Consider the following 19627-nt stretch of genomic DNA (forward strand, 5'->3'; position numbering starts at 1 on the left):
GTGGGTTGACAGGCAGTCTATAGTTTCGTCTAGGCATCCCAGTAGTATTAGTATTAGTCTCGTAATTTGCTATTCCTAGCCCCTTGCTATTTCACATTGTGTCATTATTTCTAGCAAGATTGGATCTATTTTTATTATTCTTAGATATATGTTTATTGCACGTATCTCCATTTGTGCTCATATCTAATTACCTTGTCGTTGCTATTGTGTGTTTATTGCTTCATTTTCACTTCTCTTGAGCCGAGGGTCTTTCGAAAAACAACCTCTCTACCGTCATAAGATAGGGGTAAGATATGCGTACATCTTACCCTCCCCAAACCCTACTAGTAAAATTTCACTGGGTTTGTTATCATTGTTCTTCAACTCTATTATTTTGAGATGGATTGGTCCTCAGAGCGATTGCAAATGTAAAAATATTCAGAACGAATATAGAAGATTCATATGGTTACTCTATACAGTGAATGAATAGTATGCAAAAGGATCCCTAAAAGTAATTTTGTAATTTGGAGTTGAGGCACAGTTGGTTAATTAATGCATATAGATATAAGATATATACACTTCAAATCTTGTGCACTTCTTTCGGAAGACCTAAGAAACAGATATATAGGTATTTTATGATATTCATATGTCTATGTTTTACCGACACCAATGCATTTTATTACCCCCAGAACATCAGTAATACAATAAATAAGACTAGTTATTGATAGGCAGTCCAATATCTAAGAGATAATAATTCAAAACATTGTCACTAGTCAATAGTACATATCTTATTAACCTCCAAATCAATTTTCTCCAAATGAAGTTTTTTTTTTGGCTCTTCTGATCACTGCTACTTAGGCTGCAACTGGAGGTTTAGTTAGTTTTCTGCTACGGATATCAGTTAATTGGTAGTTTTTGGGTACCCGAATATCGAGCTTCTGTCCGGCTTGACAGTGGCCTCGAAACCCGCAAATATAGTAGTAGTGGCCGGGACCGACAATGGTGATGGAATCGTTGCCGGAGGAGTAAGTGACGATTGGATTTCCAGCATTGCACGAATGGAAATCGGAGAGGCTCACTCGTACCACGTTGTGGAGTTGTTGGTTGTACTGGAAAACTTCAGCACCATTGAGGCAATAATTAATGAAAAATGCTATAAAACAGGACACTTAATCATCTTAATAAGTAGTTACTATAAAAAGGGCAGCCCGGTTCACGAAGGGTCTGGGGAAGAGCCGCACCCCAAGGGGTGTGATGTAGGCAGCCTATCCTGATTGCACGGCTCGAATCTATGACCTATAGGTCACATTGAGACAACTTTATTGCTGCTCCAAGACTCCCCTCAATAAGTAGTTACTATATCATTAGAAATTCTTAATAAGGATGGGCAGAGATGGAGATGGATCTAAAATTTAAGAAGTTAAAATATTTCTCGATGGAGACAAACCCCTCCGGCGAAAAAGCACCTTTTGTCATTGTAGACTGAATTCGATGTGAACCTTAAGAGTTTAAATTATGTACGCTAACAGATCATTTACGAGAAAATTACAAATTAATGTCTAATAAACATTACATTGTAACCTGGTAAAACAGTAAATAACATGCTATCACGAGTTAAACTACACACGTAATGTTAAAAATCTTCACACTATCTGTGAATATAACTGAAATCCTTTCTATTAGAAGTAGCAGCTACTAATCTACTGCAGGAAATGCAAATTTGATATAAATTTATATTTTTAAATAATTGGCTTGTTACATACATAGTTCAAACGAAAAGCACTTGTAGTAAACCAGGTGATCATCTAAACTAGCTGGACTTACCAAGAGTGTCACCAACCTGGAAAGTCTTTGTAGAAGCCCACATGTGATAGTCAGTATTGCTGCCTGTCCAACCGGCGGAATCCCCAACACTGTACACAGTACAGTCGACCAGAGTTGTGCTAAAGAAACCAAAAATAGCCATTGCCGAGAAGAGAAGAATGGTTTCCTTTGCACAAACCATGACTTAACCTCCACAAGGGAAAAAAGAAATTGTAGTACTTTACAAGGAGTAACTTGGATTACAAAGGAAGTTGCAGCAACTTTCTTGTGTGAACTATCAGTATATAACTGACCAGCAGACTTCTGGTGCTGCATCCACCATGTTGTTTTTGTGAAGAAAGAGCTGAGAATGCTTTTAGGAGTCCAGTAGTACTCACAAGCTGTGCATGAGTTGAGAAAATCGTACGAGTAGAACATGCTGTATATACATGCATGAGCGTGTCAAATTGAACTTAATATTTGATACTGTTAGTGGATATAACTTAAAATTTAGAGAAAAAAAAACTCCCTTGACTCTCCCAAGTTCTCTTTGCCAAATTGCACCTGCACCACGCTAACTAAAAAAGGGCAGCCCGCTGCACTAAGCTCCCGATATGCGCGGGGTCCGAGAAAGGGCCGGACAATAAGGGTCTATTATATGCAGCCTTACCCTGCATTTTTACAAGAGATTGTTTCTACGGCTCGAACCCGTGACCTCCTGGTCACGCTAACTCCTGGGAAAAAAACCTTAGTAGTGTTTACCCATGCTTCACTTATATAACGGGAAAATGGTAATCCAGGTTGTTCTCTACACTTTGTATTTCTACTTGGTCTCGTCTGCTATCGTAAGAATCCTAAATACCAGGTGACTGGACATCTTGCTTCTTTGCTAGTTCCCTTGAGGGGGTCTAAAACTTCCTTATTCCACCCCCTGATGCATTCCTATATAGGAAAGAAAACAAATTTGGTAACCAAGGTCAAGATACTCATTTTTATTATACAACAGATACAGCTTATAGAATGCCAGAGCAGGAAACTACAGGAGTAGAGAAAACAACTCATCAAATTTAAAATATAGATCCAAATTTTGTTTGAAGAGATCTTTGATTCAACTATTCAAAGATAATCAACCAACCAATACAATATCACCAGAAGTCGATTCCTCATGTTGATAAAGTATCTTTTATGCCAATGAAGTAGCTACTTGTGAAGTAGAGAAGCCAAGTTCGACTCAACATCTTCTTTGGCTTTCTGATCAAATGACTCATCACCAATATATAGGTCTAGAATTGATCTGCATAAGAGTTTGCTTTGTATGCTTCCCACTTCCTTTCCATCAACTATAAAAGAAAAATAAACAAAACTTAAGCTTCATCTAAATGATTGATGCTAGAATGAACTTCGAACAAACAACTACAAACCAAAAAGAGCAGAGATAATATTTAGAGAAATGAAAAGAAAACATCCAGATATATCTTGGGGAAGATATTTTCAACAGCTAACATACAGCAATCCCTTTTTTGGTTATATAGATGGTGAAACTGGTGAAGGGCAGAAAAAATATATCCGTAACAAAAGGGAATAGGGATGGTTGGTCAATATCTTATACCAATCCTATAGAGAATCAAATTAGGAAAATGTTTAGCCACTTGCTACTTAGGAAATGTAAGGGAATAAAATGTGCCAACTGATGGTGTAATCAGGATATATTTTTGGTATTGCTCTTGTTTAGCTCTCACTTGATGAACTAATTTCCCCTTTATTGTAGCCTCTTTTATACTGCTTCGAAATCCAACCTTAAAAGGGCAATGGCTAAAAGAAAATAACGTCATGATCTATCCGCTTAATAGCTCTTCAATGATTCTTGCCAACTGATAGCTAAAACATTTGTTTTCTCAGCACACATAGACATACATAACACATGGAATCAACATACTGGCAACAGAAATAAATCATCTTACTTGTTGTGTGAAGTATGTAGTCATGGTCTCTGGAGAGTTCTATGATAGATCCCCGAGGTATTTTAATGTCATCTTTAAACTGGGAAGTGAACCTGCAGTTACAAAAAGACATTTTAGGCTATAAAAGAACTAGAAGGAGGCAAGGATAGTTAAGGATTTCGAAACTAGAAAGTTCAATTTTCTGAATAAACTTGTTAGCAGCTCAATGAACTTATTCAAGGAAAAGATGTGCTGTATGTAGATCTGAGAGATAACTGATCACAGTTAGGCAAAAGAGTCCAGTAATAATGTCCAAGACTGTGATATTGCAAAGCATTAAATTTAAAAGGTAACTTGAGTAAGGATTCAGAATATATATAAATATGAATAATTTAGGGTGCGAGCTAATGAAGTGCTTAGTCCAGCTTTATCAGGCTTGTTTCCCTGTAGTGATATGGTAATTACATGAAAAAGGTTGAATAAGATGTCGATTGATATGAGGCTAAGAAATTACCTATGGAGCAACTCTTTGTTATCATATCCCCCAAACTTGAGTAATCTGCTGCCAACAGATTCTTCAAAAGCATTGCGCACAGAACCAATGCTTAGTCTTCCATACACTATCTGAAGCCTAACAGTCATGCGTATATCATTTTCCATGAGATGATCCCTCAGCTCTTCCTTTTGCTTCAATTCAGAATCAGAGTACCCGCCTTGCTTCTGAGCCAGACACTTCTTCACATCACCATCATCAGCATAAACACCTATTGGGTGTCATATCGATATCACATCAGATAAAGGCCATAATTCAAAGTAAACGTCACTTTTCCTTCAAGATAAAGACATTCAGAACTGCAAACAGGAAAAAAGAGCGAGCATAATGCATATATCCCCTTATCATTTAAAGGAAGGTCCAAATAGAATAAGATTCTCAAATATGATACCACCACGGATTTAATTTTTATGCACTAACAGTGTAAGAAACTGTATCAACTTCAAACCTATCCCGGGTAACTATCTATAGTAAGCATGAAGTGATTACCTCGAAAAGAGGGCACACCAGATAACATAAACAATAAAGTTATCTACATGGTCAGTACAACTTAATAAATCCTACCTTGGGGTAATAAAGTAACTTAAAGAGCTCTTGAGCTTTGACTGGAATAGAAAGTGAACCAGCTAATAACAGCATTTTAAGAAGAAAATGATAAGCAAGAAATAAGAATTGGCATTTATTTGATACTCGCTTACTTCCAATTTATGTGACACTATATCCTTATCAATCCATTCAAAAAAGAATAATATATTTTTATATTTGGAAACAATTTAACTTTAAACTTTTCATTTTATTTTAACTAGAGCTTTTACAGCGACACAGATGTTATATCATGTTTAAAAACACGAGTTTCAAAAATTAACTACTTGACACACAAATGTTATGACATGTTTAAACCACTAGTTTCAAAAGTATTCGCTTTTCTTCTCTTAAACGCCGTGGTAAGTCAAACTACAGTCATATAAATTGGAATGGAAAGAGTATAATTGAGCATTTGTGCTGCACGCATTAATCATAAAAATCAAGAATTTCAACTACGTACACTATAGGAATCTACTTCAGAAATTGATATGGAGCAAAGAAAGAAAGTCAATTGGAGTGACAATGTGGTACCAAAAGCATAGACATCAATATTTTTCAACCCAAAAATTGCCTTTTTACGCAGCCCAATTCCAAGGAGTTGCTGAGACTCTTTCAAAACTGACGGAAATGACATTCCAGTCCTCGATTCTGTGACTGGAGCTGAATTATCAGCTAAAGAAACAGAACCCCACAAAGGCGAAGAATGATTCTTGTTAGGTGAGAAGTTGGAGAGTAGAAAATTCATAGCATCTTCAAGAAACGGATTTTTGGGACTTTGAGTTATGGCAATGATCGCTCCGGCAGCAGCCACGACTGAACCGCCGGCGGCCGCGGCGGCAGAGGCGCTGGAGAAGGAGCGAGATGAAGCATTTCCGGGGGTGGAACATGGTGGCTTCTGGGGCTGAGAAAACAAGAACGGAAAACGCAGAGAAGCCATTGTTTATTTTTTTACCTTTTACTACGAGTGTAGTTTATACTTCAAAAAATATATTCTTTTCTTCCTAATATTATTTGTATCTGTTTCTTTTTTCTATTTTCTCTGCACTTTTTTTTGTTTTCGCTTTTAGTGCTGAGGAAGGCAAGAATTTCCTATCCTAGACAGAGAAACTGGAAATACTTTTTTATTTATTTAGTGATGGTGTATTTGTCAAACTTAGGCATGCCTCGATCCGAGAGTCCGGAACCAAAATAATGAGTTTTTGCACTGAAGACACAAAAATAGGTGAAAAAAATATTTATTGACCAAAATATATATAGCGCATGTTAAGGTATAGCGCCCTTTAAAAAAGCCGTTATACTTGAATATGAAAAGACGGGTAAGTATAGCGCCGTTTATTAAGGCGCTATAGTATAGCGCCTTAATAAACGGCGTTATACCTACATAATAAATCATCTCCTTCTCTTCCCTACCAAACATAACTCTCCCCATTAAAACCAAAAAATTATAGCGGTCCCCCCCATTGACCACGAAAAACCTCGAGTGGACCCCACCCGTCCCACAAAAAGTAAAGATTCTCGGTCTCACATCCTAGCTAAGACGTTCTCTCGTTATGGGTTGCTCGTTTCGGCTCTAAATCGCCAAATCTTCAACTTTCCTAAAACCTTAAATCGAGGTATTCCGACTTAGTTTTTGTTGAAACTCGTATAAAAAATTGCATATTAGTTGTTTTTAATGTGTTCTATGTTGTTTTGCGATTGTTTTATGATTTAACTATTTTGTTATTTTTATCCGGACTATGATATTAGTGTCCTAAAAAAATTAGTAAAATAGAGAAATTATTATTAGTTGTTAAAAAAATATTAATAAGTTACTTTTTACTATGGTATATGTATTTTCGTGAATGTTTTGTGATTAAATTTATTTGTTGTTTTTATCTGGTTTAGATTATTTATTTGCTTAAAGACTAGTAAAATAGATAAATTGTTACTTTAGTTCCCTTTAGTGGTATCTTGTGGCCTAATGTAGTTCTTGTATTTGTAATGTAGTGCCCTTTTAGCGTAGTAAAGTGTAGTGCCCTTTAGCGTAGTATCCTTATAGTTATTGAAATTAATTATTTAAGTATTTATTATATCCAAAAATACGTCAAAATAGCTTATAGTTCAAATACAAACTATGTCCAATTCTAGTCAAGGATTGTAAGAAAATAACATGAGAAAACAACAAAAATTCAGGATATCTTAGTACTACTAGGCCTCAAATATCGAGCCCGGAACCCATATATGAATATTTAATAATTAAATCTTGTATAATTATGAAAATAAATTATTTAATTTTATTATAGTCAAAAATAAGTGAGTCATAAACAAAAATATATAATAATAAAACTAACATATAAATTAATAAAACTAACATATACAGTATTAAACTAGCATATAAATAATAATCTAACATTTAAAATAACAAACATATTGAGTGATAAATCGAGAAAATTTTCTCATCATGAACACAAGAATTCAGGATATCTTGGTGCTACTGGGCCTCAAATATCGAGCCCGGAACCCATATGTGAATATTTAATAATTAAATCTTGTATAATTATAAAAATTAATTAATTAATTTTATTATAGTCAAAAATAAGTGAGTCATAAATAAAAATATGTAATAATAAAACTGTCATATAAATTAATAAAACTACTAACATATAAATAATAAACTAACATTTAAAATAACAGAAATGTTGAGTGATAAATCGAAAAATATTTCTCATCATGAATACAAAAATTCAGGATATCTTGGTGCTACTAGGCCTCAAATATCGAGCCCGGAACCCATATGTAAATATTTAATAATTAAATCTTGTATAATTATGAAAATTAATTATTTAATTTACAAACAAACATATAAAATAATAAAACTAACATGTAAAATAAAGTAAAATAATATAATTAATCTTGTTTAATTTACTGTAGACGATATGGAGGTTCCGCCTTTGCATCCCAGACCTGCCACCCTGGAGCTACTATTGTTACAGGGTGATCATAGGTCGTCCCACATATGGGAGGGACAGTTACTAGCCCAGACTTTCTGCACCAGGAGAGTAGACGATATGTGGGGCTTTCTCAGGGACCGCACTCTCCATCCTCGTATTGTCAGACGCCTCCAGGATACTGGTTTTTATAGGATTGTGGAGATCGGTCGACTGCAGCTCGATTGGTCGTTGATTAAGGCCCTGATAAAGCGGTGGCGACTGGAGACGCACACATTCCATTTGCCCATTGGCGAGGCCACCGTCACGCTGCAGGACATGGATGTCATGTATGGGTTGCCCGTTGATGAACACCCTGTTGCTCTGCTGCATGCCATGATAGAGCAGACAGGTTTGCAGTACATGTACATGCTTCAGCGGCTCACCGGTTTACAGCTACCGGAGGAGACTGCACTGGTTGGGGCCAGTCGTCTGCAGTTGATGACTGTCCGACAACATTTGGAGGCATTGCACTCTGACATCACAGACGATACATCTGAGCTTCATATTCACCGGTACACGAGGTTGCTGTTACTCCTTATGTTTGGAGGGTTTTGTTCCCAAACACTTCGGGGAACCTAGTCAGCTTGAGATTTCTTCATCATCTTGAGCAACTAGATGATTTACCCCAGTACAACTGGGGTGTTGCTGTTCTCGGCTACTTGTACAGGCAGATATGCCGGGCGAGCATGGGCACCCAGCGTGACGTTGCTGGATTTTTGCCGTTGCTACAGGTGAAAACATATTCGAATACTCTATTCATTATAACATACCCAGTAAAAATATACCTTAAATTTTACGTCCACTTTGTATGTTAGGTTTAGGCTTGGGAGCGGTTCTTGCAGTTGCATCCACCTCTATCACCATTAGCTCCGGGTGCACCACCTCCGTTTCACTCTCTAGCTAGGAAGTGGGTTGATAGGCGGGGATATGGACGAGAGTACGAGGCTCGACATAATCTCCCCTTGTGCAGGGATTTGTTGGATTTGTTGGAGGGCGCACAAGTAAATGTATAGCTAAGTTTACTTGGCCCGACTTCATATATGTTGCGTATACTCACATTTTATGTTGTTACTTAATAGTTCATTTGGAGGCCATACAGCGACGAGCTAATAGCTGGTTTGCCCAATTATTGCTCCGCCGGCCGAATTATGTGGAGCTCTTCTGTCTCGTTGATGTGCCTTGATATTGTGGAGCATCATACCACCGAGCGAGTACTTCGCTAGTTTGGCCGCCCGCAACTTGTGCCGCCACCGTCCGCTTGGCATATCACACATTACCAGCGGGATGATCGTTCCAGGGTGGACAAGACATATATGTCATGGCTAGAGGCGCAGATCGATACTTGGGACCAGCGACATGACCTGATTCCGCCCCCTCCACCTGATCAGACGGATACTGAGCATGATTATATGGGCTGGTACCGCAACATTACCCGACATTTCGTCGGGAATCCTATTTATCGCGCTGGCGGTCGGTACATTCCATACACCGGGAGGCACGAGGCACTGGTATGTTATTTGGTATACTTACTTATAACGTTAAACTAGCATTCCGTAATTTATATTTTACATGTTGTGCAGGCTATTGGCCTACATGTGTTCCACCAGTTGGGACTGCAGATGCAACAACATACCGGCGAGGGAGCAGCTGCTTTGCACGAGTATGGCCGGCAGGTTACCGATCTGGCTTCCCGAACGTTGAGGCGAGCCCGAGATGATGAGCGATTAGGATATGAGGCTGAGTATGTGACGCTAGAGCAGTACCATCGTGGGCCACCAGTGTGGGCCGGAACGTGGTCGACATGGTAGGCGTGCCCCATGAGGTCGTGGGGGTCGACGAGGAGGTGGTCCCCAGCGAGGGGGCGTTGAGGCACCTGTTAAGGATATTGGAGTTGATCAGTCGGGTGACTTCCATCAGCCAGACCACTCTCAAAGCAGCATGCCGTCATTCAGCCTTCAACTCACTCCAGGGACTTCGCAGGTGACCCGTCATCTCCATTGTTGATCACGGGCACGGGCATTACGCGAGAGGATTGGGATCCATATTTTTCTGATCTTTCAGGACCATCGACCGTTGCTGATTATCGGCCGACACGAGATGTGGATAGTGGGCGCCGAGTGAGTTATGGCTCATCATGGAGGGATGCTAGGGATCTTTCACATGCGCAGTTATGTATTACTATTACATTTATAAAAAAAATATCTCATTGGTTAGACATAAATATCTTTATATTTTTTTTTATTAAGGCTTCATCCTCGCCCGTCACGGAGGCCACTTTGTGCGATATTGACCTGGTTGAGCCAGATGATTATATTCAGGAGCCTGACGAGACCATGGTAAGACAATTTAAATTTTTGTGACTTAACACGTACATTACAAAAATATATTTTCATATACTGAAATATCTTATTATTCTGTAGGTTACTGCTGGACAGATGACCCCTTCTACCGAGCCTGCCAGCCCTACTGAGGATCATGCTGCAGCGCATCCTCCGATAAAGAGGTGACGTGATGAGTATGATCCTGATAGTGTAGTCAGGCGGGATGGGATGCGCCTCAAACCAACGGCTGCATTAAAGCATACAGGATGTGGGACACATTGATTTTTTGTATTTTATGTACATATGACATTCAGTAAATAATTGCAATAATTTTTATTGTTTACATTATATGCGCATTATATTTTTATTTCTCCGGTTCTTCGTTATTTTGATACTACAATACAAACACAAACATAGCAATTTAACATAATTTAAATTCAGTACAACTAATGAAAATACATGACACGGAAAACATAAAGATAAAATACTACACTCAACACATACATGTGTTTGTTTAGTCACTACCTCCTATTATTCTCTGCTCCAAACACTTAAATTTCTCTTTCATTTTATTTTTTCTTCTTCCGCCTCTTTTAGTTTCTCCAGCGATGCCACAATTTCTCGTTGCATTTTAGAGATCTGGCGTTGGTATTCACTGTTCATATTCCAAACATACTGCAAACATGATTTATAATATTCCTGGTTAATGGGTTCATCATACTATTCCTTAGATGAACTTCCACCAGGAGCTGGATTACCACCGCCACCCAAACCAGCTGAAGGACATTTACGACGGTCGTGTCCTGTTTGCGAGCATATGCCACATTTGTGCGCATAAACAGTATCACCAATATCCATTTGGTTACGTATACGCATTCTTTTTTGCACTTGTTGCTGACGAAAAACTCCTTGTTACACACCATTTTAAATGGTTCCGGCGGCCAATAATCCTCAGTACCTACTGGCTGCAACTGCCCACTATAGGTGTTTAAGTATGCAGCAACACTATATTCTTTATTAACATAGTTGGTTGGCCCTAAACCTGTATGTTAAAAGCACTCGATGGTATGTGAACACGACATGTGGTAGATGGACCATTTCTCACAAAAGCATAACCTTCTGGATTCATTTACGGTGTGTGTATTATTTCCCCGGTTGTGATGGATAGCGGTGAGAACTTTAAAAATATTTCGCTCATTACAATACTGCAAAAATGAATGCCAATGTGCTCGCTTCCTGTATTCCTCAAATATTTTCATTGGTATTAGCATAAATTCAACACCCTTTTTCTATCAATGACGATGCACCTGTAGCCCTTTCAACAAACATCTCTGCCATCAGCTTGAATGACATCCACACCATGGCAGTGACATGCAATCCTCGTGCAGACTTCAATAACCCGTTGAAAGACTCTGACACATTTGTAGTTAGAATTCCCCATCTTCTGCCACCATCAGCATACAAAGTTCACTTGTCACGCTCATGTCGCATCAACCAATGATAGGCTCCCTCGTCTTCCTGCCTGATAGATTCCATGCGCCTCCTGAATTTACACTCTTGGTGATCTGTTGCAACCATCCACATTAAATCATGCAAATCCTTGTTGGGACATACCTTCAGGAAATTGGCCTTCAGGTGTCTCACACAGTAACGGTGGTAGGCATACGGTTCCTGCCATGCACGCAAATTCTGTACTGAACTTAAAATACCACCATGTCGATCAGATATTAGACAAATACCTGAACGCTATTTGATAACGTGCTCTTTCAAGTGGTTCAAAAATAGTGTCCACGTCTCTTGGCTTTCATTGGCACAAATAGCAAAAGCTAAGGGAAATATACTTCCATTAGCATCTACTACAACGATGATCAACAACTTAATATCATACTTACCATAGACATGAGTGTCGTCTATAGATATTACCGGCCGACAATGCACAAAATCATCAATTATTGGTTTAAATGCCCATAACACTTATATGAATATATATTCTGGTATTCCCGGACTCTGCTCAAGCTTCTATTCAACAACAGTCCCAGGGTTAAAGTGTTGCAATGCGGCCATGTACCTGGGTAGAGATGCGAGTGACTTATCTCAGTTACCATAAACAATTTCAAACGCACGTTTGCGCCCGAGAAATGCCTTTCTTTTGGTAATGGTGCACCAATATTCTTGGTGGACAGATGTAATACACTCTTTGATCTTGTACCTTATGGACGCTTCAATGTGTAGAATCAAGACAAGAGAAATCAATTCAACATCCAAGTTGAAGTGATTCCCACTGAATGTGTCCATTTCACAATTATGGGTGCCAATGTATTTACCCATAACCCACATATTTGTTTTCTTCTTCTTCTTCGCATGCAGCATCCAATTACAACCCGTAAACCATCTACGGCAAACAACCTTGTATATATATCCAGAGTTGACTCTCATACCGTCATCTCACGACACTCTTTTACGCTGTACATTTTCACCGCCCTGCTTAGGTGCGTTTTATCAGGAAAAAGCATGCCCTTTGACAGCACCGTTGGTCTAGACTCATCCCACAATGCTGTCCGAGTTTCATTAGTATCCCTTGCGAGGGCATCCACATCCGGCATACTTGGCAAATGATCAAGGTAGGGAATCTCCCTTGAATGAAACGGCACGTGGTACTTGTACACTCTTGGTCTAACGGGGGGTGGAGCATGCTCCCTCGTCAAATCAGGTCCAGCATTATCCTTCTCCTCCTCATCACCCTCATTAGGGAAGAGTGTATCATCTCCGAACTCATCGGTATTGTTGTCATAATCACTGTTCTCTTCCTAACTCTGTGCATCTACCAGATCCTGATTAAATATGTCGTCTTCGGGTAATTGAGTCAGGACAAGACCTCCAAGATGCTCGTTTTCACTGCACAACCAACAAAATAATGAGTTACTCAAATTGATAAATACTTTACATATAGCTATATCACTTCACTTATAAATCGTAATGTGTTGACATCCCATGATGGACATTATCCTGTTAGTAATGACTCCCGGATGGACTACCATGATCCAACATACCAGAACTACGCATATTCCAACTGGGCATGGGTTCATAACTTGTAGAATTCATATCTGGCCAGTACCCCCTGTGGAATAAATGAGTGTTAATACAAATTCAAAACAACAAAAATAAACATCGTAACACAAAGGAAAATTGAAGTTTACCACTCGTCTTGTGGATCATGCAAAGTATGAGAGAAATTATTTCCTCGCTTCTCATTTGCCCGTGGAGATAAGTTTAGATCAGGCCAAACTCTTTCGGTCACAACCTGTTCGGCTAAAACTGCTCTAAAATAACCACCTGATGACTGAGGAATATCCCTGTTTTGTGCAACCTCATTATTGCGAACGTTTTCAGCCTTGACGTACATTTCTAACATTTATATCAAAAAAAAATTCCGGTATTCATCCGGAGTCCTCAAAAAATCACTCAGAGTTTCATCATCCTCGATGTTAAACTCAGCATAACAAGCAACCCCTTGCAGAGTGACAGAATACGAATATCTTCTGGTTACTTTAAGGTTCACCGAACGTTTGCTCACACTCATTTTTTTACATAACAACGATACTAATCTATCATACTCCATTGTAAGTGGCAACTTAACATGATACTTTGAAGATAAACTATAGCTTACTGAGTTATTCGCCACCACAATCTCACCCCCCTCCCTCCCCAATATAATGAAACCCTAATTCTTCGCTCTTCAGACATTATGACAAAATACAAAATAACTTAACGAAGAATTTAACAAGACTTGAGAGTTTTTCTGAATGGATTTTTATAAAATCCTTAACGTCTTTAAATAAGGTAATGTCCAATCCGGGGGTCGAATCTTTTGAGGTATAGCGCCTTAAATAAGGGCGCTATACCCATTTAAATTATTGTTATGTCAGTTAAGCGCATAATAATTATTGGTGGGCCCATAAAATATGTATAGCACCTTAATAAATAGCGTTATACCTGCCTGTCCTTTCAAATCCAAATATAGGGCCCTTTAAAAGGGCGCTATATGTATTTTGGTCACTAAATTTTTTTTCCACCTATTTTTATGTCTTGAGTCCAAAAACTCATTATTTTGGTTCCGGACTCCTCGATCCGATCATCATATGTATCTAATAATTCTATCTATAAAGACATAAACAAATAAGATATAAGTAAATTGAGAAAAATTATCTAATATTTTATTTCGTCTATGCTGAAATTTGAATACTGATTACTAACGAAATGAAATTATCTAGTAGAAGATTTATTTGAGCTCCAAATCCTAGGAGTGCTTTGATCCATGACTCATAATGACTTTGGGGTGGCATCACTTGAAATTTTCCATTTTATATGAGAGTGTGTGATGTATGCAAATTGTAAAGTTTTATCTTATACTACATGTTTAATGTAATTAAAAAAGAACCTTCATTCAAATATCTATAGAGCATATGAAAATTATTAGTAATATGATTAATGTCTATACATTTCTATAGTTCATGTCAATACTTAAAACAACGTTTTAATAAATGCAACCTAAACCCATTAAGATGAAAAATTCTAAGTATAATGTTAAAACGAAACAACATAGTGGGCCGTCGGGCTGGGTCAGCTTGCTATCTCCCTTCCTCTCGGCCCATTACATCTTGGGTTATTCATTTTGTTAGTAGGCAGATAAATTTAGGAAATTTTACCTCATATACCAAGGTATACGTTATATTTATTATAAACTAAAATTATTTTAAAATATTATTTTCTATAGCTATCTTTTATATTTTATAGTAAAATAAGTATTTATGGTATATACTACCATTGAAGAGTGAAATACGCTATTTATGTTTTTCCTCTCTCTTTCTTTCAATTAACACACGATTCTCTCTCATAATTTTTCTTCTTTCTCTCTCTCTTTCTTCGAGCAAAATACCTGCTTCTAATCGTGAATTCTCTGGCCGAATCCTCTAGGGGTATTGCAATTGAAAATACTTATAAATTGTTGGGAGAAAAAGGGAAAGACAACCCTTTTCTTCAAAAACATATTCCTCCATAACAAGGAAGGGCTCGTCGCTCTAAGGCTAGGTCTACTGCGCGGGGAGCAAAAATAATGTCGAAATGATTCGAGTAGAGCATGGGTACTGTAACATGAACGGCGGATACTATAATATTTTTTTACGCCAGAGAAGATTTGAGGGCCGGAATTTTTGTTCGTCTCCATTTTTAGTTTTAATACAATGTATACCGTATTTTGCTTGGCCGAAAAACGTCATCTATGACGAACTTTCTTCTCTTCTTTGCTATTTGATCACATACAATGATACAAATACATTGTATTATGTATAAATTCACTCAAACACATTATATTTTTGTATAAATATATTTTTTGCCCGTATTATGTATTTTGAAGGTCTGTATTTTTTAATATAACTGAATACACGTGTATTCATGCATACTATACATACAGTATGCATGAATACAGAATATAAATATTGAAATACGCTGAATACAAACATTGAAATAAAACAGAATATAAACAATAAATATATTTTATTTTAAAATATAGTAAAATATAGTAAAATTCACTGAATACAAATAGAAAATACAGCGAATACAACCAATGAAATATACTGAATACAACAGTAATAACATGTATTAGGAATAGCTAAAATTCCGTTAATACAAATATATTTGAATACATTGAATACAAAATAGTGAATACAATAAATACAAACATTGAATCTAATGAATGCAACAATAAAAAATAAATATTGAAACACACGAAATACAATAATTATATACAACTAAAAAATTATTGTAATTAATTAAGTTGATAATGAGGGGTGTTATAATTGATTTTGTTGAGTTATATTAGGAGTGTATCACGCTACTTGATCCTATTTTCGTTATTAGACAACTAGACAGACCTATTTTTAAGGTGATTACCGTTACTGTATTCATGAATACATGTGAATACAGTCACGTACAGTTGTAACCCCCTGTTTTAGGCGACTTTTGCTACTGTGTACAGCTGGACTGCCCTGATTTTTAGTACATTACTGTAACAATTGAGTAGTAGATATAGAAAGTAATTATGTATATAGTAGCTATAGGAAGTTAATAGCCACTAAACAATAGTGGTTTCTGAAAATTCCTCTTCAAATAAATGCAAAGTTGCACGTGGCTACTATGGGCCGTTTGGTTGGGTCAGCCTGCTTTCATGCTTACCCTAAGCCTGCTATATTTGGGCTGAGAATTTTGTCGTAAAAATTGGATGGGTTATCCACTTCTTCTTTTTAAAAAAAAACATAATTCAAAAATTAGCCGTCGTTTGGAATGTAATCGAAAATAACAAATTTTTAATAGGAAAATAAAATTTAAACAAAAATACTCCTAGCTAAAACACAAAAACTTCAGTACATTGTGCGATGCGATTAGATTTCTTTTTTAATCGGTTACAAAAAGAATGACAACTTTCTAATTTAAAAATAATTTTAACTAAAATTTTCGATTTTAACCTTGGAGAGAAACTTTTATAGCCATACAAATGTTATCCAATGTTTAAGTTCAGAAGTTCTAAAAATTAATTTATACCTATACATATATTATAACATACTCACATTTCCAAAGTCTTTCTTTTTTAAACTTTATGCTTTATTTGAACTTTGGCACATAAATTAAAACAGATGGAGTGATTAAATAAAATGGGTGATACATAAGCAGACACACAAGTAATGATATTAAGGGGAGAACCTTTTTGATTCGCATCAACAATTATGTGTAATCAAAGCTTATTTGCTGGGCAAAAGACAAAGATTGTGGCGTTTGGAACATAAGTTGCAAAAGGAAAGGTATCAAAGGTCATTTGAAAAAACACGAAAGACTACAAATCCACTTTAGATGCTAACATCAACCTGCAGTGCTGCTTGGTTTGCACCATTTTGTTTTATTTATACTTCATTCTAAAATCAGTTGGAAATTAAAACATGCATTTATAAAACAAACTAGCAGGAAAATATTATATTTAGAGAATATCCGAAGTTTAATTTCTACATATATAAGTTAAACTGGCGTAAGAACCAACGAGCTTAAGCGAACTACATCGAATGCCACCTGAGCAGAAAATTGAATTATCGAAGTATTGACAAAGAAAATAGATAATAATATCGAAAATGTTCTTTGTGGCAATATAATATAACATTTGGAGAATAAATATTCCTTAACAAAGGCGATTCTAAAACATGGTTATTGCTCGAACATGAAACCTCTGGTTAATAAAGAAGAAAATATTTATTGCTCCACCATAATCAGTCTTTTCTTCCCTGCTACATAATGTGCAGCTAGTATAACTTGGTACGATAACATTATTTTCTGACTAATCCATGCTGCTATAAATAAAATAAATTAATACTAGCAACTTAACATAATACATGAGCAATTAGTTGGATATGGAATAATCATCATATTATGCCTTTTTGGAGTTTAGTTAAGCTATTTCAGCTTAAATACAAGTGCAAACGGGTGCAAACGAGAGCCTTGGATAAATCGAACCCAACTTGAAAAATCTAGAACTTAATTAGAAGCCATGAAAAAACACTACGTATGAAGTATATTTACGAACTAAAAATGCATCTTTTTGTTTGCTAACCGATGTCCAGTACATGTATTGGAGCCTTACTAAGTTTGGATTCGCATTGAAAAGTCTTATATTGAGGATAAAACGCTTCTTAATTCTTATAAAGGCGACTTCATATCTAGAAACTCAAACCCGATACTTCTTATAATTCTTGTTTCTTAGCCTCTTAATATATTAGGAGGTCCAGCTTGTTGATTTGTGCAGCTAGCTAGCACAAAATTGTTGTTTAATATTCAGCACAGAGAATCCTGAAATCATCATATTGTAATAGCTAATGTTTCGAATTCATTCGGTACCATAAATAACTTCCGTACCAAATTTATCCAGTGTTAGAAAGCTTAAAAGGAAACAGATCATCTGTTTTTTCATATATTTTTAGTTCTAATTTAGTTTTAACGTTAGCTCATCTTAATTTTCACATCAAGGCCCTAGCGGCCTAACTCTAAGATTGTCTTTTTTATTTATCGAATGTTATTTTATTCTCTAGCGTCCATTCTCACACCCAGGCAAAAACGCCACAATAGTACGATCAAGACTAGGTCGGTGAAATCATACACATAAGAGTTGAAGCGTATGTAGCATATAATCAATAGTTTCAACTGAATCTACTATATTTGATGTTGGAGTGTATATATGTAAATGTTAAATTTTGAACCTAGAATTTCAAACGAATAGTAAATTCCTTAGTAATATTAACCTAAACGCTGAATTAATCAAATTTTAATCACGTATTGGCTCTACAAAGCATAAAGATAATATTATAGATATTTCTTCAAATCTATCAGTCGTTAACAGTTTTGTGTCAAATCGCAATGAAAAAGCTAAGAATCTGATGTCAATGGAGTCAATCGTCTCATCTTAATCAGTTAAATTTGATTGGTCCACAGACATGATAGGCCATAAAATCCTTAGCCTTTGGTGGCTTTCGTCTTAGCGATTATTACACATAAAGAAAAGATAATATTGCAACTGTTTTGCAGAATAATGGACTCTACGTACCTTAGTCCTTGTCAAATTAACATGACATTTGCATTTGTTCTTTTAATAATTCCTCCATTTTCTGATTTCAATATGGGAATAACATGTCATTTGAGAGCTTATAGGCAAAGTGATAATGTCAATACCATTTTACTGCTCATTGTTCGACTGTGATGGGGGACACATTATATGATAGGAATTTTTGGTTAATTGGAGACTCTTGATTTTAGAGGTATATTTTCTTTAATTAATCGGCAATACACTAGTTTCAGTAGTAGAGGTAATTAATATTATCAAGTTAATACTAAAGCACAACCAAATATGCAATTTGATACACCATATATACTAAAAACAAAACGTGAGTATGAAACATTTAATTCTTTGGAATATCAATATTAATAATATATATAAAACCTAAGTTTAATTCCAATAAAAAAGGATAACATAGATTCTGCTCAAATCTAGTACAGTTATGGATGAACTTTTTACAAAAACAAATAATAGCATTACGTGGATGGGGCCTCTAATTTCCTGTATTTAGTTTTTGTGTTGCTAATTGAATTAAAAAAAGGGGTATTATCACTTTTAGCCAGCGCCAGAAACTATTTACATTCTTTAGCCGAAAAAGTTATAAACTTTGTATATAACATACAGAATGTATATATATACAAAATATATATTGCATTTTTTCGGCTATTATTTTGAAAGCGGCTATACAGTGTCATTTTCCAATCTACCATCAAATTAAACATCCACTAACACAAAAAAAAAAATGCATTCTCTGAACTACTAATTTATGAATTATTAATCGTTACATCACTATTGTATACATTACAATCTCGGGTAAAAAAAGAAAATCT

The 19627-nt window shown here is 36.3% G+C and overlaps 3 protein-coding genes across 3 annotated transcripts; 1 reads left to right on the top strand and 2 right to left on the bottom strand.

Moving 5' to 3' along the window:
• Window positions 1-553: 553 nt before the first annotated feature.
• LOC107832424 (mavicyanin-like) lies at window positions 554-2592 on the bottom strand. The gene is made up of 2 exons (XM_016660271.2): window positions 1804-2592; window positions 554-1096 (listed from the first exon to the last, which is right to left on the bottom strand). Exons 1-2 carry the CDS (start codon window positions 1982-1984, stop codon window positions 834-836), a joined length of 444 nt encoding a protein of 147 aa, XP_016515757.1. The 5' UTR covers window positions 1985-2592; the 3' UTR covers window positions 554-833.
• A 156-nt stretch (window positions 2593-2748) lies between these two features.
• LOC107832423 (fatty-acid-binding protein 1) lies at window positions 2749-5977 on the bottom strand. Its single transcript, XM_016660270.2, has 4 exons — window positions 5392-5977; window positions 4237-4486; window positions 3744-3835; window positions 2749-3122 (listed from the first exon to the last, which is right to left on the bottom strand). The coding sequence occupies exons 1-4, from the start codon at window positions 5795-5797 to the stop codon at window positions 2983-2985; spliced, it is 888 nt and encodes a 295-aa protein (XP_016515756.1). The 5' UTR covers window positions 5798-5977; the 3' UTR covers window positions 2749-2982.
• A 1798-nt stretch (window positions 5978-7775) lies between these two features.
• On the top strand, window positions 7776-9052 carry LOC142176744 (serine/threonine-protein phosphatase 7 long form homolog). Its single transcript, XM_075245001.1, has 4 exons — window positions 7776-8341; window positions 8497-8560; window positions 8651-8830; window positions 8909-9052. The coding sequence occupies exons 1-4, from the start codon at window positions 7776-7778 to the stop codon at window positions 9050-9052; spliced, it is 954 nt and encodes a 317-aa protein (XP_075101102.1).
• Window positions 9053-19627: the final 10575 nt, after the last annotated feature.

The sequence above is a fragment of the Nicotiana tabacum genome, chromosome 22, assembly GCF_000715075.1.
Source record: "Nicotiana tabacum cultivar K326 chromosome 22, ASM71507v2, whole genome shotgun sequence".
NCBI lineage: Eukaryota > Viridiplantae > Streptophyta > Magnoliopsida > Solanales > Solanaceae > Nicotiana > Nicotiana tabacum.